Here is a 25631-nt window from a genome sequence, read left to right as displayed (position 1 = left end):
CTTCACATTAATCCTGTTTGGTGAGCATATTCACATTTTCTCACAGGGGAGCCACTAGGCACATACGGCTATTGAGCTAGTCCAGTTGAGATATGCAATGAATGTAAAGTACACACTGGATTTTGAAGACTTAGTACCAAAAAAATTAAAATACGCCATTAATAACTTGGAAACTGGTTATATATTAAAATAATATTTTTGATATATTGAGTAAAATAAAATGTATTATTAAAATTAATTTCACAGGGCAGGCACAATGGCTCACACTTGTAATCTCAGCACTTTGGGAGGCTGAGGTGAGATGGGAGGATCACTTAAGCCCAGGAGTTCCAGACCAGCTTGGGCAACACAGGGAGACTCTGTCTGTACAAAAACTTTAACAATTAGCAGGCCTGTTGGCACATGCCTATAGTCCTAGCTACTCATGAGGCTGAGGCTGGAAGATTGGTTGAGTCCAGGAATTGGATGCTTCAACAAACTATGATTGCACCACTACACTCCAGCCTGGGCAATAGAGTAAGACCCTGTCTTAAATAAATAAATAAATTTCACTTCTTTCTTTAATATTTTTCAAATGTAGCTACTAGAACACTTTAGGTTACATTAAGTTAGGTTTTAAATTACAAACATGGTTTTCCTTTGTAGTTTACATTATATTTTTATTGGACAGCACTGGTATAGAATCCATGTACCATAGATAAAACAAGATTGCCCATTAAACATGAACATCTTTGGATACTTGATCAAAAATGGCTATTGTTGAAACTAAATAATGGGTATGCGGGAGTTTATTATGCCATTTTGTTTACTTGTGTACATGATTGAAAATTCCATAATGAGTCTGGGCATGGTAGCTCACACCTGTAATACCAGTACTTTGGAAGGCCAAGACAGGAGAATTGCTTGAGCTCAGGAGTTTGAGACCAGCCTAGGCAACATAAAGAAACCCTACCTCCACAAAAAAAAAAAAAAAAAAAAAAAAAACAATTAATTAGCTGGGTGTGGGTCACGTGCCTGTAGCCCCAGCTTAATCAGAAGGCTGAGGAGGGAGGATAGATTGAGCCTGGGAAGTCGAGGCTGCAGTAAGCTATGATTGTGCCACTGTGCTCCAGCCTGGGTAACAGATCAAAATCCTGTCTCAAAAAATATATATATTACATAATGAAAGTTTAAAAATATGTGACTAAAGCTGCTTTCAGAAAAATACTAATCCCTATTTATATAAGAGTAAAAAGTGAAAAAGTAAGCCCAAGCTTCAATAGCAGTAGAGGAATGGCTAGGTGAATTATGTTCATCTATATGCTAAAAGAGTATGATGCAGCCATTAAATAATAAAATAAAAAACAACATCTAACATTTGAATGCTTACTATATTCCAGACCTGTGCTAAGCAAATTACATGCATTACATCACTTAATTTTTATAACAGCTCTCTGAGTTGGACAAAATTTTTATTCTCCAACCTCTCCCCTTGACTCCAAATTTATATATTCATTAGCCTGCCAAAACCCATTAGCTAGATTATATGGATAAAGAGCCTAACAAACTAAAAGAAAAAAATGAATTGGAAGAAACAGAAACTATGCAAGGAAAAAAATATTTTAAACAAAAAAGGAAACTCATTATAAGAAAAATAAGGGACACGGCCGGGCGCGGTGGCTCACGCCTGTAATCCCAGCACTTTGGGAGGCCGAGGCGGGCGGATCACAAGGTCAGGAGATCGAGACCATCCTGGCTAAACAGGGTGAAACCCCGTCTCTACTAAAAATACAAAAAAATTAGCCGGGCGTGGTGGCGGGCGCCTGTAGTTCCAGCTACTTGGGAGGCTGAGGCAGGAGAATGGCGGGAACCCGGGAGGCGGAGCTTGCAGTGAGCAGAGATCGCGCCATTGCACTCCAGCCTGGGCAGCAGAGCGAGACGCTGTCTCAAAAAAAAAAAAAAAAAAAAAAAAAAAAAAAAAAAAAAGAAAAAGAAGGGACACTACATCAATTAAATAGAAACAATTTTTTTCTTTTTCTTTCTTTTTTTTTTTTCTTAAGACAGGGTCTTGCTATGTTGCTCATGCTGGCCTTGAAAACCTGGGCCCAAGCCTCCCACTTCAGCCTCCCAAGTAGCTGGAACTACAGTCACACCCCACCACATCTATCTCAGAAACAATTTTTTAAAAGGAAAGATTGGATATTCAGAACAAAGAAACAGTTCTTGGAAATTTAAAACATGATAGCAGACATTAAGAACTCGCTAGAAGGGCTGAAAGATAGCATTGAGGCAAACCCTCAGAAAGGAAAGAAAAAACATAAAGAAATGGGAAAAAGAGTAAGAAGACAAAATTCTAAGACTAGCCCACCAAAACCCCCATCTGAATAACACAAGTTTCAGAAAGAAGAATCACCCATGAAATACATGGGTGAACAGAAGGATATGGCCATGATTGAAAGGGCCCAGCCCAATAAATAAAAATTACTTTACACCAATATACAACGCTATAAAAGTTCAGAACATTAAAAGAAAAAGAATACCCCTTATAAACTTTCAGAGAGGGAGAAAAAAAAACGGTCCACATACAAATGATCAAGATGAGAATGGATTTAATTTTCTCAACAATAACTCCGGAAGCAAGAAGCGAATGGAGTAATGCCTTCAAAATTCTGAGGGAAAATTATGTCTGAGTTAGAGTTCTGTATCCAGCCAAATGATAAATTAGGTATGAGAATAGAAGAGAGACATTTTCTGACAGCTTCCTTTTACAGGGAGCTAACTGGAGGGTGTGTTCCACCAAAAGAGACTAAACCAAGAAAACGAAAGGCACGGACTCCAAAAAAAAAGGAGATCCAATATGGGAGAAAATGGGAAGGAAATCTCCAGGATGGTGATGAAGGTGTAGAGGGAACCACCCAGAATGAAGTGACTCAGTAGCCTCTAAAGGAAATAGCCAACAGACACATGAAAAAATGCTCATCATCACTGGCCATCAGAGAAATGCAAATCAAAACCACAATGAGATACCATCTCACAACAGTTAGAATGGCGATCATTAAAAAGTCAGGAAACAACAGGTGCTGGAGAGGATGTGGAGAAATAGCAACACTTTTACATTGTTGGTGGGACTGCAAACTAGTTCAACCATTGTGGAAGACAGTGTGGCGATTCCTCAAGGATCTAGAACTAGAAATACTATTCGACCCAGTCATCCCATTGCTGGGTATATACCCAAAGGATTATAAATCATGCTGCTATAAAGACACATGCACACGTATATTTATTGCAGCACTATTCACAATAGCAAAGACTTGAAACCAACCCAAATGTCCATCAATGATAGACTGGATTAAGAAAATGTGGCACATATACACCATGGAATACTATGCAGCCATAAAAAAGGATGAGTTCATGTCCTTTGTAGGGACATGGATGAAGCTGGAAACCATCATTCTCGGCAAACTATTGCAAGGACAGAAAACCAGACACCGCATGTCCACACTCATAGGTGGGAATTGAACAATGAGAACACCTGGACACAGGAAGGGGAACATCACACACCGGGGCCTGTTGTGGGGTCGGGGGAGTGGGGAGGGATAGCATTAGGAGATATACCTAATGTAAATGACGAGTTAACGGGTGTAGCACACCAACATGGCACATGTATACATATGTAACAAACCTGCACGTTGTGCACATGTACCCTAGAACTTAAAGTATAATTTAAAAAAAAAAAAAAGATGATGATGAAGTTGATAGAACTTTACATCTGGGCCAGGCGTGGTGGCTCATATCTGTAATCCCAGCACTTGGGGAGGCAACCGAGTGAGACCCTCGTCTCTACAAAAAAAAAAAAAAAAAAAAAATGGCCAGGTGTGGTGATGTGTACCTGTAGTCCCAGCTCCTTGGGAGGCTGAGGCAGGAGGGTTACTTGGAGCCCAGGAGATCCAGGCTGTAGTGAGCCATGATTGCACCACTGCACTCCAGCCTGGAGGACAGAGTGAGACCCCATCTCAAAAAAAAAAAAAAAATTGTGTTACACTCAAGCAATGGAATACTACTGAGCAATAAAAAGGATTGAACTCCTAATACCTAGAATAACATGGATGACTCTCACAGACATAATGTTGAGCTGAAAAAAACAGACCCAAAAGAATACATACTGTATGATACAATTTATACGAAGGCCAAGAATAAACAAGAGGAACCTACGGTGATACAGAGGCACAATAGTGGTTGACTCCAGGAAATGAGGTGAAGAAGAAAGAGGGAACTTAATTCGACCACAGAAATGCTCTGCATTTTGGTCTGGATGGTGGTTACAAAGTGGTTCATGCCTGTAATCTTAGCACTTTGGGAGGCTTAGGCAGGCGGATTGCTTGAGCCCAGGAATTCAAAACCAGCCTAGGCAACATGGCGAGACCTCCTCTCTAAAAAAAAATACCCCCAAAAAATTAGCCAGGCATGGTGGCTGCACCTGTAGTCCCAGCTACTTGTGAGGCTGAGGTGGGAGGATACCTTGAGCCTGGAAGGTGAAGGTTGCAGTGAGCTGAGATCATGCCACTGCACTCCAGCCTGGGTGACAGAGTGAGCCTCTGTCTCAAAAAAAATAAAAAATAAAAAATAGAAGGGTAACCTGTTGACAAGAACTTCCAGCCCAGGATTTTATACAAGAAGGCTGTTTTCTGTATAAGCAAAGCAGTTTATTTTAACGTTTTATGGTTTCTCCTAGGAATATGCCATTGATTAAATTATGAAAAAGTTTTAGGCGAAGCACGGTGGCTCACGCCTGTAATCCCAGCACTTTGGGAGGTCAAGACAGGCAGATCACCTGAGGTCAGGAGTTCAAGATCAGCCTGGCCAACATGGCAAAACCCAGACTCTACTAAAAATCCAAAAATTAGCTGGAGGTGGTGGTGGGTTCCTGTAATCCCAGTTACTTGGGAGGCTGAGGCAGGGGCATCCCTTGAACCTGGGAGGGGGAGGTTGCAGTGAGCTGAGATCAAGCCACTGTACTCCAGCCTGGGCAACAGAGTGAGACTTCATCAGAAAAAAAGAAAAGAAAAAGAAAAGATACTTGACTGGGTGCAGTGGCTCATGCCTGTAATCCCAGCACTTTGGGAGGCTGAGGTGGGCAGATCACTTGAGGTCAGGAGTTTGAGACCAGCCTGGCCAACACAGTGAAACCCCGACTCTACTAAAAATACAAAAATTACCCAAGCATGGTGGTGCACACCTGTAATCCCAGCTGCTCCAGAGGCTGAGGCAGAAGAATCGCTTGAACCCAGGAGGTAGAGGTTGCAGTGAGCCAAGATTGCGCCACTGCACTCCAGCCTGGGTGACAGAGTGAGACTCCATCTCAAAAAATATGTATGTATATGAAAAAGTTTTAGGGCCGGGCGTGGTGGCTCACGTCTCTAATCCCAGCACTTTGGGAGGCCGAGGCAGGCGGATCACAAGGTCAGGAGTTCGAGACCAGCCTGGCCAACACAGTGAAACCCTGTCTCAACTAAAAAATACAAAAAAAAAAAAAAAATTAGCTGGGCATGGTGGCGGGCCCCTGTAATCGCAGCTGCTCGGGAGGCTGAGGCAGGAGAAAAGAAAGAAAAGAAAAGAAAAGAAAAGAAAAGAAAAGAAAAGAAAAGAAAAGGAAAGAGAGACAGAAAGAGAGAGAGAGAAAGAAAAGAAAGAAAGAGAAAGAGAAAAAGTTTTAGACCCAATTTATACTTTCCATGTATACCTCCTCATAGGCTAATTTGTTCCTCAGTTTGGCGGTTTTTTGATTGCTTCTAAAATGCTGTTTCTAAAAGAATACTTATCTGCCCTAAAATGACATTTTTGGGGTTTTGAACATAATCCCCAGCTGGTGTTTTGTGACGTTGCAGGAACAAGCTCATGTTTTCCTGTATAGATTTCAGTGACTACTTATGACTATCATTTCCACCCTATTTCAACTGTGCCATTCCATATAAAGTATTAAGATTTAAAATTTCACTTCCTATAGCTTGCTGCTGCCCACATAACATGTGTAAAGTAGTAAGTACCCATTTCCTGATATTTGCTTTTGCTTTTTTCCATAGTAATAGTTCTAGAACATCTGATTTTTAGCAAGGCTCATAGCCACCAGAAGTGGAGACTCCATTTCCCAGCATTGCTTGTAGGTTTTTTTTTTTTTTTTTTTTTTTGAGACGGAGTATCGCTCTGTCGCCCAGGCTGGAGTGCAGTGGCTCAATCTCGGCTCACTGCAAGCTCCGCCTCCCGGGTTCACGCCATTCTCCTGCCTCAGCCTCTCCGAGTAGCTGGGACTACAGGCGCCCGCCACCACGCCCGGCTAATTTTTTGTATTTTTTTAGTAGAGACGGGGTTTCACCATGGTCTCGATCTCCTGACCTCGTGATCCACCCGCCTCGGCCTCCCAAAGTGCTGGGATTACAAGCGTGAGCCACCGCGCCCGGCCCAGCATTGCTTGTAGGTTTGGTAACGAGGCTGAGTTCTGGCCAACGGGAAGGAAGCAGAAGTGCCCTGATATGGCAACCGAGACTCTTCCTGAGAGAACAGTGGACACCCATTTTTTGCCCTTTTCCTTTATCCTGCTGCAAAGTATAAGGGCAGGATCTGTAGGCCTGACGTAATGAGAATAAGAGCCATCTCATGGATGTTAGGGATGTAGGAAGAGTGAGCTGCATCCCTGAGCTGAGGGACTAGGCCAGCCCAGGACCCCCACAAAAGAGGAAAATAAATGTTTAAGCCACAGTTATTGAGAGACTCTATAACTCATTGCTAAAATTGATGCACACTAACTCCCCTCCAGATGTCTTTTCTGGGTCTGATGCCACCACTAATGGGCCAGGTGACCAGAATTGAATATAATCAACTTCTTGTTCAGATGCAACCCTATGATTTTGTTCAAGGTTCCTGGGCTCTCCATGTCCTGCTCATGCTGAAGCTCCAATCTGTGGATGTATCCTCAAACTCATTCTTTCAAAATGGTCAGTAGAGACTTTTATTTTCAAATGCCCAAGGGGGGTTGTTGTGCACAAAACGGACTATCAACAGTTACTAGCCATTAAAATAATATTTAATTTTTAAAGTCTTATGTTTAAAAACCTAGATTTTCTTAAACCTTTTATTTCAACTTGTAGTTATTATTCTGTTTCATAGGTAGTAATTTTTATGTAAATTAGAAACAATAACTTTAGCTTGCTCTATGATGAATGTTCAAATAAGTCAAGTCTAAGAGATTAAATTTCCAGAAACAGCACCACTTAAAATCATGATTAATTAAATCCCCTGAAAACTTTAAATCTACTTCATTAACGTCATATTGGTGGCAGCAGTGACCCATCTAGAGTGGCCACTGCCAAGACATCGGCTGAACAGGCAGGCACGGCTGGGGTTATACACTCCACGGAACAGGCAGAAGCCCTGCCCTCCCCAGGTGCCGCTGCAGCTACCCAGGCCCGGCTGCAAACCCAGGCATCTCTGTGCTCTTGGGGGCCCAGGAAGGCCCCCCTGCGAATTGTCTGCTCCCACTGCCTTGCCTCTCCCTGCTCCCAGTGCCCGCTCCAATCACGGAGCAAGGTTGGGGCCAAACCCGGGCACTGTCGCAGCCCAGTCAGGTGGGCACACACTCAGGTTAGCACTGACACGCCAGACCCCTGCCACCTTGGCCCCTTCCAGACTTTGGGCACTGACGCATACAGGAGGGAAGCCAAGCAGGGGCTGAGGACAGTTGAAACATGAGGAATGTGTTAGATGCTTTTAAACATTAGAGATACTTTAATAAAAAATACTCAGAGATTGGCTACATTTAACAACAAAATGTATTATTATGGGTTTGATTTACTAAATGATGGCTCTATGTCTTCCTTGTGTTGCAGACTCTCTCACCCAACTTTAGGAGTATAGCCTGGATCACAGGTGAGCCGAGATGAATAGGTCAAAGGTGTAGGATAGCAATATAATTATCCACAGGTCAGATACAGATATTTAAGTCCAGGACACAGGATCTGGCTCCACATACATCATGGATGATTCTACCTTAGCCACAACTTAAAACACAGAATCTCCGTTTGCTATTTCAACAAGCTGCTCCAAACCTTTCAGACAGGATTTAGTTTCACAATTAATAAACTACTTAACCCATTTATTCAACACATATTACTGAGCGCAAGCAATTAATGAGGCAATGTTCAAGGCACTTGGGTTACAGGAAAGAACAAGACAATGTTTTCTGCTTTCCCAGAGATGAAATTTTAGTAGGAACAGAAGGAGGGAAGACAACAAAATAATGATGTAATAAAGCGATAAATTATTTTGTGTCAGAACTGAAAGAGGATAGCCAGGATGGGCCTGAGAAGGTGACATCTGAGGAGACTTGAAGAAGATGCGGGAGCCAGCAGGCAAGATATAGGAGCCCTTGAGGGAAGAGTGTCCTAGGAGAGGGGACAGTCAGCGTGTGGGCTCCGGGCAGCAGGTTGCTTGCCATACTGAAGAACAGCAAGGAGGCCAGAGTGCTGGAAGAAAATTTGCAAGGGGAAGAGTGACAGGAGATGAGGAAAGAGAGAGGATAGGGGATCAGACCGTGAAAGGCCTTGCAGGCCACTTAGCAGGGAGGTGAGTGTCATGATGATCTGACTTACGTTTTAAAAGGATCTCTGACTGCTGTGTGGACAACAGATTGTAGTGTGAAGGTCGAAGGAGGGAGACCATGTAGGAAGCTGTATTAAGTATCCATTGCTGTATTAACAAATACCTCAAAACTTTGTGGCCTCAAACAACAGCATTTATTATCTCACTGCCTCTGTAGGTCAGGAATCTGGGCACAATTTCGCTGAGTCGTCTGGTTCAGAGTCCTTCACAGGCAGCAATCAAGTTGTCAGCCAGGGCTGCAATCATCTCAAGGTTCCACTGCAGAAAGATCCACTTCCAGCTTCACTTGGGTAATTGTCAGCAGGATTCAGTTTTTTTTCAGGATATTGTATCCTGGGCCTCAGCTCTTGTCTGTCCAGGGGGCTTCTCATTTTCTTGCCATGTGGGGCTCTCCACCGGAGAACTCACAACAGGGCAGCTTGCTTCATCACAGCAAGCAAACAGAAAAGAGAGGGAGGCAGAGAAAGACAGAAAAACAGAGAGACAAACAGAGGTGTCACAGTCTTTTATACTCTAATCTCAGAAGTATATTCCACAACTTTTGTCATAGTCTATGCCTTAGAAGAAGGTCACTAAGTCCAGCTCTTTCTGAAAGGGAAGGGATTAGGCAAAGGTGTGAATACCAGAAGGCAGAAATCACTGGGGGCCATTTTAGAAGTGTTCACCACAGAGGCTATTGCAGTTATCCAAACAAGCGATAGTGGTGGCTTGCACAAGGTTTGTTGTAACATTGGAGGAGAGTAGTCAGGTTCTTAATAAAATTTTAAAGGTAGAGCCAACAAGATTTTTTGTCTGACTGGATATGGGGTGTGAAAGTGAAAGATCAGCTGGGCTGGGTGTCTCACACTTGTAATCCTATCACTTTGGGAGGCCAAGGTGGAGGATCACTTGAGGTCAGGAGTTCAAAACCAGCCTGGCCAACATGGTGAAACCCCATCTCTACTAGAAATACAACAAAATTAGCCGGGCGAGGTGGCTGGCGCCTGTAATCCCAGCTACTCAGGAGGCTGAGGCAGGAGGATCACTTGAACCCGGGAGGCAGAGGTTGCAGTGAGCCAAGATCGCACCATTGCACTCCAGCCCCAGGGCGACAGAGAGAGATTACGTCTCAAAAAAAAAAAAAAAACAACAACAAAAGAACAAAAAAAAAAAGCAAAGGATTGAGGGTGACTTCAGGGTACCTGCTCTGAACAACTGGAAGGATAGAGTTGCCATTGACACAGATGGGGAAAACTAAACAGTAAGGTTTAGTGGATTAACAGGGAGGGGTTGCTGAAGATGAGGAGCTCTATGTTGGTGTGTTAAGTTTGAGATCGCCAACAGATGAATGGATAAAGAAAATGTGGTACTTATACACAATGGACTGCTATTCAGCCATCAAAAGAATGAGATTCTGTCATTTGCAATAGCATGGATGGAACTGGAGATCATCATGTTAAGTGAAATATGCCAGGTACAGAAAGACAAACATCACATGTTCTCACTCACTTGTGAGATCTAAAAGTCAAAACAATTGAACTCATAGGGATAGAGAATAGAAGATGGTTACCAGAGGCTGGGAAGGGTAGTGAGTGGTGTGGTGGGGGAAGGTGGGGATGGTGAATGCATACACAAGAAATTTAGAAAGAATGACTAAGACTAGTATTTGATAGCACAACAATGGGACTATAGTCAATAATAATTTAATTGTACACTTAAAAATACCTAAAAGAGGCCGGGCGCGGTGGTTCATGCCTGTAATCCCAGCACTTTGGGAGGCCGAGGTGGGCGGATCACGAGGTCAGGAGATCGAGACCATCCTGGCTAACACAGTGAAAACCCGTCTCTACTAAGAATACAAAAAATTAGCCGGGCATGGTTGCAGGCGCCTGTAGTCCCAGCTACTTGGGAAGCTGAGGCAGGGGAATGACTTGAACCTGGGAGGCGGAGCTTGCAGTGAGCTGAGATTGCGCCACTGCACTCCAGCCTGGGCAACAGAGCGAGACTCTATCTCAAAAAACAAATAAAAAAAAAACCTAAAAGAGTATAATTGGGTTGTTTGTAACACAAAGGATAAATGCTTAAGCAGATGGATACCCGATTTTCCATGACATGATTATTATGCATTACATGCCTGTACCGAAATATCTCATGTACCCCACAAATATACACATGTGCTATGTAACCATGAAAATTAAAAATACAAAAAAATTAAAAATAAAATTAAAAATAAAAAAGTTTAAGATCATGATTTGACAACTAAGTATATCACACGTCCTTGAGCCGTCCTTCAAGTTCTCTTTAATTTTTATCATAACTTCTTTCAACTCTTAGGTTTGAGTAGATGCAATTTTATTCCTCGACTAGGATCACTGCTAATTTCCTCAATCTAACTGGATCCACCTAACAACTTTACACTCTCAATTTATTATGCATGGTTAAGAGTATGGACTCTGGGTCTGAACCATGCACTGACTAGCCATCTGAGGGGGCGCAAGTTATTTAGCCTCCCTATCCATTTCCTCACCTGCAACGTAGGGATAATAATATCACCTCTATTCTAGAGGTTACATCTTGGGCTTTTGCAAGGATTAAACGATTTAATATTTGCAAGGCACTCAGAATGGTGCCTAGTGTTAGTTAGAAGTGCTATAAGGATTAGCTACACAAATGTTCTATGTGAGTGTGTGTGTGTGACTGGTTCTCAGCCACAATTCTGGAGTTATTTGATAAAAATTTAAATACTGGTCTTCCCAAAACTGATGTTGTCTCTTGGAAGGCTTTTGATCAACTACAGGCTCTCAGAAAATATGGACAAAGGTGCAAGAACCCCTCCAAAACTGGAATAAATACTTGAAGATATTATGGAATTTTTGTTAATTTTCAGTTGTGATAATACTATTGGGGTTATATTTCTTTTAAAGAAATCATCTTTTAGATACATATTGAGGTATTTAGGGCTAAAATTTCTTGAATTGGCTTTTAAAATAAAACAGAAGACAGAGTAGTAAATGAGTAGAAATGAAACAAGATTGGCCCTGTGTGGATAATTTTTGAGAAAGTGTAATGTACACATGGGAATTTATTATACATACTATTCTATTTTTGTATATGTGGAAATTCTTAATAATAGAAACATTTTTGATCCAGGATCTATGGCAAGAGAAATTTAAGCCCTAGTACTGCTTCCCATGGTAAATATTTGGTACAACTTGGGTTCTGAATATTTGTTTATTAGCACCACAGTGACCTCTGAGACAGTGTCCCTGCTGGTACGGAGATACACAAAACTCAGGTTTTCAGGCCCAACATTGTCCTTTTTACATATTAGTACTGCCTTTAACGAATGTTAACTCATTTAATCCTTAAAAAAAAAAAAGCCAAGATGTAACACCCATCCAACTTGTCTCCAGCTGCAACCTTGCCTCCTACAGTCTATGATGAGGAGGGCATTCTTAACCCAACAGCCTGTATCATCTTTAAAAACATATCAGATCATGTCACTGCTCCATTTAAAGCATCCACTGGCTCCCATCTTGAGAGTAAAAGCAAGTCCTTCCAGTGGCTTCCAAGGTTCCACATGCCCTGACTCCTTCATCTCATACTATCTCTCCCTCAGTCACCCCACTTCAGCCTCATTGGTCTTCCTGCTCTTCCACACGCATGCTGAGAGAACTTGCTGTTCCCTCTGCCTGGAATCCCAGACATACACATGAATTGCTCACTCATCTCCTGAAGTTCTCTATTCAAGTGTCACTTTTTCCTCAAGGCCTTCCCTAACTTCCGTATTTAAAATAACTACCCTTTCCTCCTAAACCAATTCCACCCTAGTACTCTCCATCCTCCTTTTTATTTTTCTGTGGCACTTACCACCATATGACACACTATTTGTTTATTTTCTGTATCTACCCACTAGAATGACAGTTCCATGAGAGTAGAACTTTTGCCTGTTTTGTTCACTACTATGTCTTCAATGCCTTGAATGGTTTCTGGCACACACGAGGCATTCGGTATTTGCTAAATGAATTAATACATGTTCATTCCTTCTAGATGGCACCACGTTAGCATCTCTTCTCCCTGAATGCCCTGTCACTCATTCTGCATCCTTGTTTACCACCATGTTCACTATGCTGCATTATCCAGCACCTGTCCTTGTAGTCATTCCTTTTGCAGAGAGTTGTTTCCATGGTGATACAGGAGCTTTTCACCTACTTAGCAGGCCTCTCAGAAAGCTCTTTGCACCATGGTTCTATTTCTAGTGTTGTTAAGACTCCAACACACACACAACTTTCCATTCCTATCCTGGAAAGCATTCTCGATCAGTATAGCTAGCTGATGCTTTTCAGCAGTTCTGCAGGCAGGTTTATTTAAGCAGATCTCTTTTGATAGACATTTAGTATGCTCTAAGGCTTTGCCTTTTCATTCATTCACTCAAAATATTTATGAAGGGCCTATTCTACTCCAGGCACTGTTTTAGTCACTTAGCATACACCAGTGATTTACTCTGTGTTCCCAGAGTTGAATTATCATAAATTACTCCACCTATTGTTTATGTTGTTGTGAACAGTGTCAAAGATCTTGATCTTGCTTGCTGATCTCTAGCTCCTGACTTTGCAGCCCACTGATGGGAAATATGTACAGTTAAAAAAACAAAAACAAAAACAAAATACAAAAAACAAAAACATGGCGCAGTGCAGAGGCTCACGTCTGTAATCCTAACACTTTGAGAGGCCGAGAGGATCACCTGAGTCCAGGAGTCTGAGACCACCCTGGACAACATAATGAAACCCTCATCTCTACAGAAAATTTAAAAATTAGCCAGGCATGGTGGCACATGCCTATAGTCCCAGCTACTTGTGAGACTGAGGTGGGAGGATGGCTCAAGCCAGCAAGTCAAGGCTGCAGTGAGCTGTGACTGCACTCCAGCTTGCGTGACAGAGCAAGACTCTATCTCAAAAAAAAAAAAAAAGTACAGAAACCAACACTACCTCCTTGTTTGTTACATACAACGGACAGACCACACACACACAAAAGCCTATCTAGGCATTTGGAGTGTTGGACAAACTTGTACTACTGAGGAGTTGGGCACTGCATCCCAAGTGTGCTGACCCATTCCAGGGTCTATCAGCCTCTTTGGGAACAGGAAGTTGGAAGTGGGCAATCACTGAATTGCTAAGATGACCTTCATTTGCTTCTCACTCAGATTTCTGTAATAGGCCAATGTTCCTCTTCATTATGGACATTTTTTATTCCAGAGTGTGTTATTACCTGTGGTTTGTGAGCTTACCTCCTGCTCTGCAAAAGATCTCGAACTTCCCCATTGATATAATGCTCAGAATACCTTCTTGCTATACCATCAGCATTCCTAAGGAATAAGTAAATACAAGCTCAGTTGAGAAGAAAAATATGCATGGTTATTCATCAGGCAGGAAAAACAAATACAAATAAAGATAGCTGCAAAGTTAACAAGAAACTATTGTTGCCAAGGACATGCTTAATCTTTAGTGTCATAATAACCCTCTTTGAGTGACTACTGCTTTCTCACTTTCTCACAAACAAAACAAAGTTTTTAGAGAAACTTTGTTCTCTAAAATCAAAAGCCCTCAGAAATTTGCTATTTGAAATTTTATCAGTAAGAATAAAATATCTTGCTTGGAGGACCTAAGTCACTTTAACACAGAGACACAGCTTCAATTTACAAGCAGCCAGTTGCAAAGCTTCAGAAAAGAAGTTTTCAAAGAAACAGGACCATGGGTCTACTCTGCAGTCTAGGCCTGATGTTGACCCTTTTTCACAGTCCTGCTTTGTTTTGAGGCTATTAAAACCCAGTTTCATTTAAGTTCCATCTAAACTTTACACTTCCTCAAAATCCTGTAACTTTATATTTTCCTTCCCTTGGTAAAATGTCCCATGGTGTCTCTGGTGTGCAATCTCCCTCATTAAAAAAGGTCGATAGACCTGGTTTTGTTGACTACAGGTTTGTCCCTGGTGGTTTTAGGCTGACTGGGCTTGAACAGTCTTGCTCAGCTTCAGGGTTCCTAAGATTGCAAATTTCAAAAACAGATACAACATTTTTTCACTCCTAAATACAAATGCACCTGTCCACGTTGCCAGGTAGTTATGCACATGGCTACCATGTCAATTTGGTCATAACTAGGGTTAGGTCACTTCTCTGGAATGTTAGTTATAGGAACAAGAAAGAAAGTCAGAGTTCTGCACAGCTTTTGGTTTGATTCTTGTACTGGCTTATATTTCTTTTTCTTTGGGGCTTCAGGTAAATATTTTGTCTGCTAAACTGACGCCCCCATCCCCAGTGCCTGAATAAACAAAACTGAGACACATCTAGTCAGCTGAAGCTGACAGAAATACAGGGGCCAATCTGGTTACACAGGCAGTCCTGGCCACGGCGACACCGCAGAGACTGTGGGACAAGTGGACGTGCTACTACTGTCCCTCGCATCCCCCATCTGGGCCGCGGGACCAGTGCCCTCAGGTCTATGCCCCACTGCAAGAACCCAAAGCTCGACACCCGCCCAGCCCTTCACATCCGTCCCTTGCAACAAGCGAGAGAAGAGGGGTGCGGCTTCAGGGGACGGGCGACGGCTTACAGGACAGCTCACACACAGTACCAGCTGACATCCCCTAAGCCTGAGTGTCTAGGCCCCTGCCTCCACATTTAAGAGCCGACTGCGCCCCTTGGTGATTGGACGTCCGGACGCACCTTGAGTTGAGGCCAAGCAAACTACTGAGCCCGTCCAGAACGCCATGTTTGTATGTGACGTCATCCTCATGTTGCCTTTCCTCTCTGTGATTCAGGAACCAACCGGTTGGGTGTAGCAGACGGGGCGTGGCTCTTCAGGTAGAGGCCGAAGGGGCTGAGAGCGGTCCCAGGCGGCCATCTTGATTCCTGGCATCACCCTCAACGTGCCCTCCCTCTCGGTGATTGGACGAGCAGGGCGGGCCTTCCGGAGGCACACAGCCGACCAACCAGAGATCTGCGCGTGCTCAATCTCGTCATTTGTTTTCTGACATCTGGAGCCACTAGCAGTTATCCTGTTCATTCCTGGGCGCCTGCGACCTTCCGAAGCAAACAAGACTTGCTTGGGGAAAGTTGCCTTGCCAGTATAGTGGAGCTTGGTAGAAACTTAAAAACTGCCTGGGGCTGCCTGGGATGGGGGTCTCGAGATGCTTGCGGGGAGCACATTTTAGGAAACAGGGGCTCAAGCTGCATGAAATGCTGCGGGAAATAGGAATGAGAGACGCAGAATGGTCGGAGAAAAAAGCTAGGAAGGTGTTTGGGAGTAAGATTTTGGAGTGCCTTGAATGCCACACTAGGGAATTTGGACTTTATCCTGTAAGATAGGGGATAAAAATCAACTTTAAACAGGAGTGATATAACAAGATAATGTACTTTAGAAAATAATTCTGTAACTGTAGGGGGAGTCCCAAAGTGTTTCTCAAATTGTGTTCGGGGAAGTTCAAAGTGTGTTTGAGAGCTTGTTTTTATATGCAGATTCTTGACCCTCCCCAGACCTGCAAATAAAGTTCTCTGGTTGTACGGCCAGGAAACTGCATTTAAAAAAAACTTTTTAGGTTAACATACATTTGGTGAGAAAACGCATAAACCATATGGATAGGGCTCTGAATTTTCACAAGCTAAACACTTCAGCCAGGCGGGGTGGCTCGTGCTCCTAATCTCAGCTACTCGGGAGGCTTAGGCAGGAGAATAGCTTGAGGCTAGGAGTACCAGATCAGCCTGGGCAACATAGCAAGACCCCTGTCTCTAAAAAAATTAAAAACAAAAATAATAACACACTCCCGTAGTTAACACCAGATGAAGAAATAACATGGCCAGCAGCTCAGAAGCTCCCTTTTCCCCCTTTAGCCACTGCTGCCTGCACCAAAGGTAAACATGATCATTACTTATAAGAACTGTAGATTAGTTTTGCCTGTGTTGAATTTGATATAAATAAAAGCATACAGGATATATTGTGTCAGCTTGTTAGTGTTATTTATGAAATTCATCCGCATTGTTCCATGTAGTTGCTGTAGACTCCGTTGCTATAGATTGTTATCACAATTTATCCAGTCTCTTGTTTATGGGCCTTTGGGTAATTTCCAGTTTGGAGATAGTAGCAAAAAAAAATGCTAAAATGAACATTCTTCTTCATTCATATCTTTTGCTTTGTAAATTATAAAGCAAGACAACAAGACCTAAAGACTGATTCATTCACTACCTATTTATTGAGCCCCTTACCAGACTAAGGTCAGAAAATAAAACAGAAAAGACAGCAAAGGTTCTGCCCTCATGGAACTTATTCTAACTGGAACGAAACAACACCTATGTGGGCAGCAAAACAAGTCAAACAATTGCAATTGTGATAACTCTGAGGGAAACAAGGTTAGCTAGAAAAAGAAGGGTGGGGACTTAACCTATTTTTTTATGTGGTAGCCTGGTTAACTCTCAGAAAAATATCTAGGAAAAAATACAAGAGATAAGTTGGCACTGCTATACAATGAGTATTAACAATGGGTAGAGCATTCCTGGGAGGAGAGACCATGCATAATGGTCCTGGAGGAGGAGAGAGCTTGGCCCATTCAAGACCAGTGTGGCTTCAACACAATGAAGGAGGGATGGCATAAGGTGTCTCTGGGCATTAAAGCATATGATACAAGGCCAGAGTAAGAAGTTGAGATTTTATTCCAAATATTGTGAAAAGCAATCGAAGTGTTAAAAACAGGAAATAATGTGATCTGATTTACTTATTTAAAAGATCCCTCTAACTGCTGAGCAGAGAACAGATTAAAGACAGAATTTAGGAGGCTGCTAGAGCAGTCTCAGGGAAGACAGACTGGCATAGAGCTTAGAGGAAAGGCTTGAAATACATCTGGGAACTGTCATGGCAAAGACCATCACCTTAATCAAGTGATAAAAGGTAACACCTCTCTGCACTGGCATGGGTAAAAATCTAAAAAATAAAGTACCACCACAATATTGGGAACCCATGTGTGGTGGTGTATTCCTGTAGTCCCAACTATTCTGGAGGCTGAGGCAGAACTGCTTGAGCCCATGAGTTCAAGGCTGTAGTAGGCTACAATCAGACCTGTGAATAGCCACTGCACTCCAGCCTGGGCAACACAGCCAGACCCCATCTGTTCGGAAAAAAAGTGTATGTGTGTGGCCGAGCACGGTGGCTCACGTTTGTAATCCCAGCATTTAGGGAGCCTGAGGCGGGTGAATCACAAGGTCAGGAGTTCAAGACCAGCCTGGCGAAGATGGTGAAACCCCGTCTCTACTAAAAACACAAAAATTAGCCAGGCGTGGTGGCAAGCACCTGTAATCCCAGGTACGTGGGAGGATAAGGCAGAGAACTGCTTGAACCTGGGAGGCAGAGGTGGCAGTGAGCCGAGATCACACCACTGCACTCCAGCCTGGGTGACAGAGGGAGAGTCCATCTCAAAAAAAGAAAGAAAAAAAAAGTATGTGTGTGTGTATATATATATATATAGAGAGAGAATGTATTCTGATGTGATGCACCAAGGACACAGCATTTCTACCAAAAATTCACTATCTGAATCGAATGAGAAAAACTCCCAACAAACCCATGTTACAAATTTAACAGTTAAATCTATCAGTTAAAGACTAGAGATCTGATAAATAATTGCAATTTATAATCCTCCATTAGATCAAGAGCCTGGAAAAAAATTTTTTTTCCCATTTGCTCCAAGGAACATAGGAGCAACAACTTATAAATTTGAATAAGGACTGAAGGTTAGATAATAGTACTATTGCAATATTAATATCCTGATTTTGATAAGTGTACTGATGACATAAGAGACTCTCTCTGTTGTTAGGAAATACACATTTTAAGAATGTATAGATAGGCTGGGCATGGTGGCTCACGCCGGTAATCCCAGCACTTTGGGAGGCTGAGATGAGAGGATCGTTTTCACTCCAATAAGTTAGTGGCTGCAGGGAACCGTAATCGCGCCACTGCACTCCAGCCTGAGCGACTGAGGGAGACTCTGTCTCTATAAAAGAATGTAATGCCAGGCACGGTGGCTCACGCTTGTAATCCCAGCACTTTGGGAGGCCGAGGGAGGCAGATCACGAGGTCAGGAGTTCGAGACCAGCCTGGCCAACATAGTGAACCCCTGTCTCTACTAAAAATGCAAAAAAATTAGCCGGCCATGGTGGCGTGCCCTTGTAGCCCCGGCTACTCGGGAGGCTGAGGCTGGAGAATCACTTTAACCCGGGAGGCGGAGGTTGCGGTGAGCCGAGTTCCCGCCACTGCACTCCAGCCTGGGCAACGGACCGAGACTCCGTCTTAAAAAAAAAAAAAAAAAAAAAAGTAGAGATAGAAGGACATCATGTCGGCAATTGCCTCTCAAATGGTAGAATGACACAGCACATGCAAAACGTTAACATCTGTGGAATCTAGAAGGGTTTATGGGAATTATTTGTATTAGTTTAGCAATATTTCTGTAAGTGTGAATTACTTTAAAATGAAAGGTTAACAAAGTTACTGAGATTAGGGAGAGAACGTGAGGGGCGAACAGACCTAGCCATGAATAACCAACAATTAAACTAGGGGAAATAAAAAGGAAGTCAAATGGCATGCGACCAACGGAAGACATAGCTTCCGTACTCTTAAACCTAAATTACTAAGCGATGACCTTCCTGCAGCTCTGCAATCCAAATCACCAGACAATCTCGCCGCCCAACTTTGCCAAAAAGCAATTTAGCTCCAGCCGACTCCGCCATGTTTTCCCAGTGAGCTTGCGTGCGCGGACGCACGCACGCGCGCACGAACCAACCAATCGGTGCCCACGTCGGCGTCTCGTTACCGCAGGGGGCGGTGCGTTCTTCTACACATGCGCACGGTTGGGCGGGCCTCCTTCCTTCTCGCCCAAAGCCGCTAACATGGTGAGTCTTACTGTTGTGGGCTCCGGGGCTGGCGACCATGCCGCTCGACCTCCACCTCCGCTGGGAAGCTGAGGCGCCGAACGGTTCCCAGAGGGTCCCGGGAAGCGCATGGTGAGGGTCCCCGGGCCGGCCGTGCACCGGAATCGGGTCCTTCCCGGACTCGCCGCTGGCGAGCGCGTGGAGGGCCCGGCAGGCCTGGCGAGCTTTGGGCCACGCGTGCGCGCCTCCGCCGCTGGAGCTGGATGGCTGATGCAGCTTCGTGGTCCGAGAGCCTTGTCCCGCCGTGTGGGCCTTGTGGAACTGGGAGCTGGGGGGCGGTGGGAACCAGGCTTAAGCTACTGAGGCGTTTGCCGATTTCGTCCATCCAGGTTGGCGCCTGGCTCTCGGGCGTTTGTTCCCTGCAGCATTCCTTTTCGCTGAATTTAACCATGTCGTCTTTAGCTGCAGAAAGTGACATATCTAGCGAGTATTTCTAAGTAAGTTTCACTGTCCTTTCTCCCCCAATTTTAGGTATTTAGGCGCTTCGTGGAGGTTGGCCGGGTGGCCTACGTCTCCTTTGGACCTCATGCCGGAAAATTGGTCGCGATTGTAGATGTTATTGATCAGAACAGGGTAAGTGTCACAACTTTTTACTAAACATGGCAGTGGACATGTGCCCTGCAGATGGCAATAATGAATTGTTTCGATGGCTGTGTAAGATGAGGATGCTATGAGTAGTCGCTTTATTTTACCATTGAGGAAACAGGTAATGGTAAGGGTTTTAAGCACAGCCTTAAGTTAGCTATTAGTATTGAATTTTAGTATTAGCCACTTAAGCTAGAGCCAGTTATGGGCTGAAACGTTGGTTAGTTTTAAATGAGTTACTATACGTAAAGTGAGTTTAAAACAGATCCAGCACATAGAAAGCACTTTTGTATTTACCGCCGTGTATTTGAAACAAGCAAACTAAGGAGTTGACCACTGACTATAAATCAGCAGGGATCAGAGTCCTAAAGTAGCCTGTAAATTACACGTGGTTGGTTTCTATGGGGTACTAATAGTTTAAGAAGGAGCATTTAATGATGTGGAGAAATGTTTGTGTTGAGCAAAAGACGTAAATATATATGACCCAGATAGGACAATCCTTGTCTTTTCTGAGCAGTTTATTTAAATAGTAGTGTGGGTTTGATGGCCCTGAACGGATAAGTAATTTTACAGAACCATCTGACCATTTTATTTTATTTTATTTTATTTTATTTTATTTTATTTTATTTTTTGAGACGGAGTCTTGCTCTGTCGCCCAGGCGGAGTGCAGTGGCGCAATCTCGGCTCACTGCAGGCTCCGATTCCCGGGTTCACGCCATTCTCCTGCCTCAGCCTCTCCGAGTAGCTGGGACTACAGGCGCCCGCCACCACGCCCGGCTAATTTTTTGTATTTTTAGTAGAGACAGGGTTTCACCGTGGTCTCGATCTCCTGACCTCGTGATCCGCCTGCCTCGGCCTCCCAAAGTGCTGGGATTACAAGCGTGAGCCACCGCGCCCAGCCCATCTGACCATTTTAATTGCTGTTGGATTTTGCACTGAAGTTCTTGATGTTTGTGTTCTAGGCTTTGGTCGATGGACCTTGCACTCAAGTGAGGAGACAGGCCATGCCTTTCAAGTGCATGCAGCTCACTGATTTCATCCTGAAGTTTCCGCACAGGTAACTGTCCACTAATCATCACTCCTCCTTCCGATCCCCAGATTTGTTTATACTAGTAAGAGTTTGTTTTGGAGTAAACAATATGGAAGATTCAGAGCCATCCCGAAGAGGGATTTATATCATAGAAGTAGACAGGGATTAGTTACTTCTAAAATGTCTTGCCTGCGCATGATAGCTCATGCCTGTAATCCCAATACTTTGGGAGGCCACGGTGGGAGGGTCTCTTGAGCCCAAGAGTTTCGAGACCAGCATGGGTAACATGGCGAAAACCCCCATCTCTACAAAAAATACAAAAAAATTCGTTGGGCATGGTGGCACGCACGCGTAATCCCAGGTAGGGGGATCTCCAGGGTGCTGAGTTGGGAGGATCGTTTTAGCGAGGTCGAGGCTGCAGAGAGCTGTGATCATGCCACTGCACTCCAGCCTGGATGACAGAGTGAGAACCTGTCTCAAAAATAAAAAAATAAATGCCTTAAGGTCACTTTTCTACCCTGGTAGTTTAGGGCTTTGCTTTTGTTCAGACTTGCCATCTTCTTCTGGTTTCTGCCAAACTTATAGCTTAAAGTAAACAAAAATACTAAGTCTTGTGTTTTTTGATACTAGTTATCATTAGGTAAGCTCTTAGTGTGTATCAGTTACACAGTATTTAATATAAGAGGTTTTATCCCTAGCTTACATTTAAATGAGGCAATGAATAGTGGTTCTTTTTTGACATGAAAGTCAAAACACTTTAGTGTGTTGCTATACAGTTAATTCAACCCACAATGATGGTTGCAGTGGAACATGTAATGTAATTTTGCATGCTTTAAAAAATAGTCAAAAACTTGCTGTATGCTGAGCACTACAGACGCTGTGGGACATGTATTAACACATAATGGACTTTGAAGTACTGGTGGTTGAAAACATGCCACTTGAACAACCTCGAGTGAACATAGCCGTGCTGCTGCTACTATGACATACCACATTGTTTTAAGCCCAATTAGGGGTGAAGCTTGAGGATACTTGTCAAAGTTCAAAGCAGTAGAAAATAACCTGGTAACCTAGATTTTTCACTAGGTACTCTTGTAATTCTGTCTTGGATCTTTGGACACCCTGGATTTTATTTTTAGTATGTTTGGCCACAGATTTTTACTGTAAATTTTTTTTTTTAAGCCTAAGAGTTAACATTAATTACCTTGTTTGTTATGAGAATGAATGGCTCGGATGGGTGCAGTGGCCTATACCTGTAATCTCAGCACTCTGGGAGGCCAAGGCGGGTAGATAACTTGAGGTCAGGAATTTGAGACCAGCCTGGCCAATCCTGTCTCCACTAAAAGACCAAAAATTAGCCTGGTGTGGTGGTGTACTCCTGTAGTCCCAGCTGTTTGGGTGGGTGGAACAGGAGAATTGCTAGAACCTAGGAAGTGGAGGTCGCAGTGAGCCAACGTTGCGCCAGTGCATTCTCCATCCTGGGTTACATAGCAAGACCCTGTCTCAAAAGAAGAAGAAAAAAAGAATGGTTTTCAACGTGACCACTGTCCGAGTGGAATTATATATAGTCAGAGGTGGGTTTTTTGTGTTTTTTGATTTTTTTTTTGACACGGAGTCTCACTTTGTCACCCAGGCTAGAGTGCAGTGATGCATTCTTGACTCACTGCAACCTCAGCCTCCCACGTAGCTGGGATTATAGGCACCTGCAACCACGCCCAGCTAATTTTTGTGTTTTTAGTAGAGATGGGGTTTCACTATGTTGGCCAAGCTGGTCTCGAACTCCTGACCTCAGGTGATCCACCCACCTTGACCTCCCAAAGTGCTGGGATTACAGGTGTGAGCCACTGCGCCTGGTCAAGAGGTAGTTTTTAAATTCATAAAATGGGCTGGGCTGGGTGCAGTGGCTCATACCTGTAATCCCAGCACTTTGGGAGGCCAAGGTGGAGGATTGCTTGAGCCCAGGAGTTGGAGACCCACCTGGGCAACGTAGCAAGACCCTGTCTCTACAAAAAATACAAAAATTAGCTGGGTGTGCTGGTACGCACCTGTAGTCCCAGCTACTTGGGAGGCTGAGGCAGGAGGATGGCTTGAGCCCAGAAGGTCGAGGCTGCTGTGAGCCGTGATGATACCATTGCATTCCGGCCTGGGTGGCAAGCAAGATCCTCTCAAAAAAAAAAAAAATGGGACTGGATTACAGTTTTGATTAAAATATGCTTGAAGTTAATAACCTATTCTGGTTTACTGAACACAAAAATAAGTAAAATACATAGTGTGCCAGGTGTTGTGTAACAGGAAGAGTGCTTTTCAAGGAACAAAGAAAGTGTCTTTGATAATGAGTGACTTCAAAGCTGATGTCGTAATCTGTGGTCTTGGCTCGTTCTAGTGCCCGCCAGAAGTATGTCCGACAAGCCTGGCAGAAGGCAGACATCAATACAAAATGGGCAGCCACACGATGGGCCAAGAAGATTGAAGCCAGAGAAAGGGTAATAACTTAGGGTCATTTGAATTCTGGTCCTTTGGTTTTTTGGAGGGTTCAAGGTAGTGTGAGAGGGATAATTTTTATTTATTTTTTTTAACAGAAAGCAAAGATGACAGATTTTGATCGTTTTAAAGTTATGAAGGCAAAGAAAATGGTAAGATTTAAGATCTTTATTTTTGTGTAACTTAGCTTTCGAATAATAAGGAAGCAGTAGCCAAATCCCATTTCAGGCTGCCAGCTTCTTGGAAGCTTTCTGTAAAAAAGGAGAATTTATCCTCATTTGTATCTCATGATGTCCTTATGAAATTGTTACCTTTCTTCAGATGTAGTTGTAGGGGAACAGACCACTGAATGCCCTTTCTAAAACCAGCATAAATTAGATTTTATTGTATGTATACACAATAAGTGCTTTCTTACATTGATAATTTTCAGAGGAACAGAATAATCAAGAATGAAGTTAAGAAGCTTCAAAAGGCAGCTCTCCTGAAAGCTTCTCCCAAAAAAGCACCTGGTACTAAGGGTACTGCTGCAGCTGCTGCTAAAGTTCCAGCAAAAAAGATGACCGCCACGAGTAAAAAGGCTCCAGCCCAGAAGGTTCCTGCCCAGAAAGCCACAGGCCAGAAGGCAGCGCCTGCTCCAAAAGCTCAGAAGGGTCAAAAAGCTCCAGCCCAGAAAGCACCTGCTCCAAAGGCATCTGGCAAGAAAGCATAAGTGGCAATCATAAAAAGTAATAAAGGTTCTTTTTGACGTGTTGGCAAATGTATTTAAGCCTTTGGATTTAAAGCCTGTTGAGGCTAGAGTTAGGAGGCAGATTGATAGTAGGATTATAATAAACATTAAATAATTAGTCTTTTTTTTTTTTTTTTTTGAGACAGAGTCTGGCTCTGTTGCCCTGGCCAGACTGCAGTGGCGCTGTCTCAGCTCACTGTAAGTTCCACCTCCTGGGTTCACACCATTCTCCCGCCTCAGCCTCCCGAGTAGCTGGGACTACAGGCGCCCGCCACCGCGCCTGGCTAATTTTTTGTATTTTTAGTAGAGACGGGGTTTCACCATGTCAGCCAGGATGGTCTTGCTCTCCTGACCTTGTGATCCACCCGCCTCGGCCTCCCAAAGTGCTGGGATTGCAGGCATGAGTCACCGCGCCCTGCCTAAATAATCAGTTCTTTAATCTCACTCTCTGCCCATACTTGGATAGGTAGTGCAAAATCATTGCAGTCATAATTGATCATGTCATGAGAAATCATGATAACTTAGAACACCAAGTGACATTTTTTTCTTATGGTCACCTTGGCTTCAGAACATTTTTTTTCCTTGTACAAATATGTTTGCCATAAATATGTAAAGTGACAGCCTCTTGATGCTCAAGAGTCCAGCAGATTTATTTATTTATTTTTTTTGGAGACAGAGTCTTGCTGTGTCGCCCAGGCTGGAGTGCAGTGGTGCGATCTCAGCTCTCTGCAACCCCCACCTTCCAGGTTCAAGTGATTCTCCCGCCTTGGCTTCCCAGGTAGCTGGGACTACAGGTGCCCACCACCATGCCCAGCTAATTTTTTTCGTAGAGACTGGGTTTCACTATGTTGGCCAGGTTGGTTTTGAACTCCTGACCTGGTGATCTGCCTGTCTCTGCCTCCCAAAGTACTGGGATTACAGGCATGAGCCACTGCATTTGGCCTTTTTTTGTTTTTTTGAGACAGAGTCTTGCTCTCGTCACCCAGGCTGGAGTGCAGTGGCACGATCTTGGCTCAGTGCAACCTCCGCCTTCTGGGCTCAAGCGGTTCTCCTGCCTCAGCCTTCTGAGTAGTTGGGACTACGGGTGTGTGCCACCACGTCTGGCTAGTTTTTGTATTTTTAGTAGAGACAGGGTTTCGCCATGTTGGCCATGCTGGCCTCAAGCTTCTGAGCTCAGATGATACACCTGCCTTGGCCTCCCAAAGTGCTGGAATTACAGGTGTGAGCCACTGTGC

At 43.6% G+C, this 25631-nt stretch overlaps 1 protein-coding gene and 1 long non-coding RNA gene across 5 annotated transcripts in view; one reads left to right on the top strand and one right to left on the bottom strand.

Annotated features, from left to right (window-relative positions):
• Window positions 1–16260, bottom strand: part of LOC105737684 — a 150289-nt gene extending 134029 nt beyond the window's left edge. The window contains exons 1-4 of one of the 3 annotated variants that reach the window (XR_004029777.1): window positions 15332–16260; window positions 13898–13975; window positions 8622–9053; window positions 7736–8495 (exon numbers count right to left, since the gene is read on the bottom strand). This is a non-coding gene — a long non-coding RNA (uncharacterized LOC105737684). Of the gene's footprint in view, window positions 1–7735; window positions 9054–13897; window positions 13976–15331 lie in introns of those variants that run through there. The other 2 variants (XR_004029775.1, XR_004029776.1) reach the window with 2 other exon arrangements.
• A 3199-nt stretch (window positions 16261–19459) lies between these two features.
• RPL14 (ribosomal protein L14) lies at window positions 19460–24426 on the top strand. 2 transcript variants are annotated; one of them, XM_003256894.4, is made up of 6 exons: window positions 19460–19537; window positions 20048–20149; window positions 21124–21218; window positions 23572–23671; window positions 23768–23821; window positions 24100–24426. In XM_003256894.4, the coding sequence occupies exons 1-6, from the start codon at window positions 19535–19537 to the stop codon at window positions 24376–24378; spliced, it is 633 nt and encodes a 210-aa protein (XP_003256942.1). In that variant the 5' UTR covers window positions 19460–19534; the 3' UTR covers window positions 24379–24426. The 2 variants fall into 2 exon arrangements, with proteins under 2 accessions (XP_003256942.1, XP_003256943.1); XM_003256895.3 differs by having other exon boundaries at window positions 19513–19648.
• The last annotated feature ends 1205 nt before the right edge of the window (window positions 24427–25631 follow it).

Source organism: Nomascus leucogenys, chromosome 4 (assembly GCF_006542625.1).
Source record: "Nomascus leucogenys isolate Asia chromosome 4, Asia_NLE_v1, whole genome shotgun sequence".
Taxonomy (NCBI): domain Eukaryota; kingdom Metazoa; phylum Chordata; class Mammalia; order Primates; family Hylobatidae; genus Nomascus; species Nomascus leucogenys.
This window is presented reverse-complemented; position numbering and strand designations above follow the sequence as displayed.

Bases quoted from the DNA above. Each gene is read 5' to 3' on its own strand.
- RPL14 (XM_003256894.4), top strand. The intron at 21,219-23,571 runs GTAACTGTCCAC...GGCTCGTTCTAG, and splicing joins ATCCTGAAGTTTCCGCACAG to TGCCCGCCAGAAGTATGTCC. The intron at 23,672-23,767 runs GTAATAACTTAG...TTTTTTTAACAG, and splicing joins AGATTGAAGCCAGAGAAAGG to AAAGCAAAGATGACAGATTT.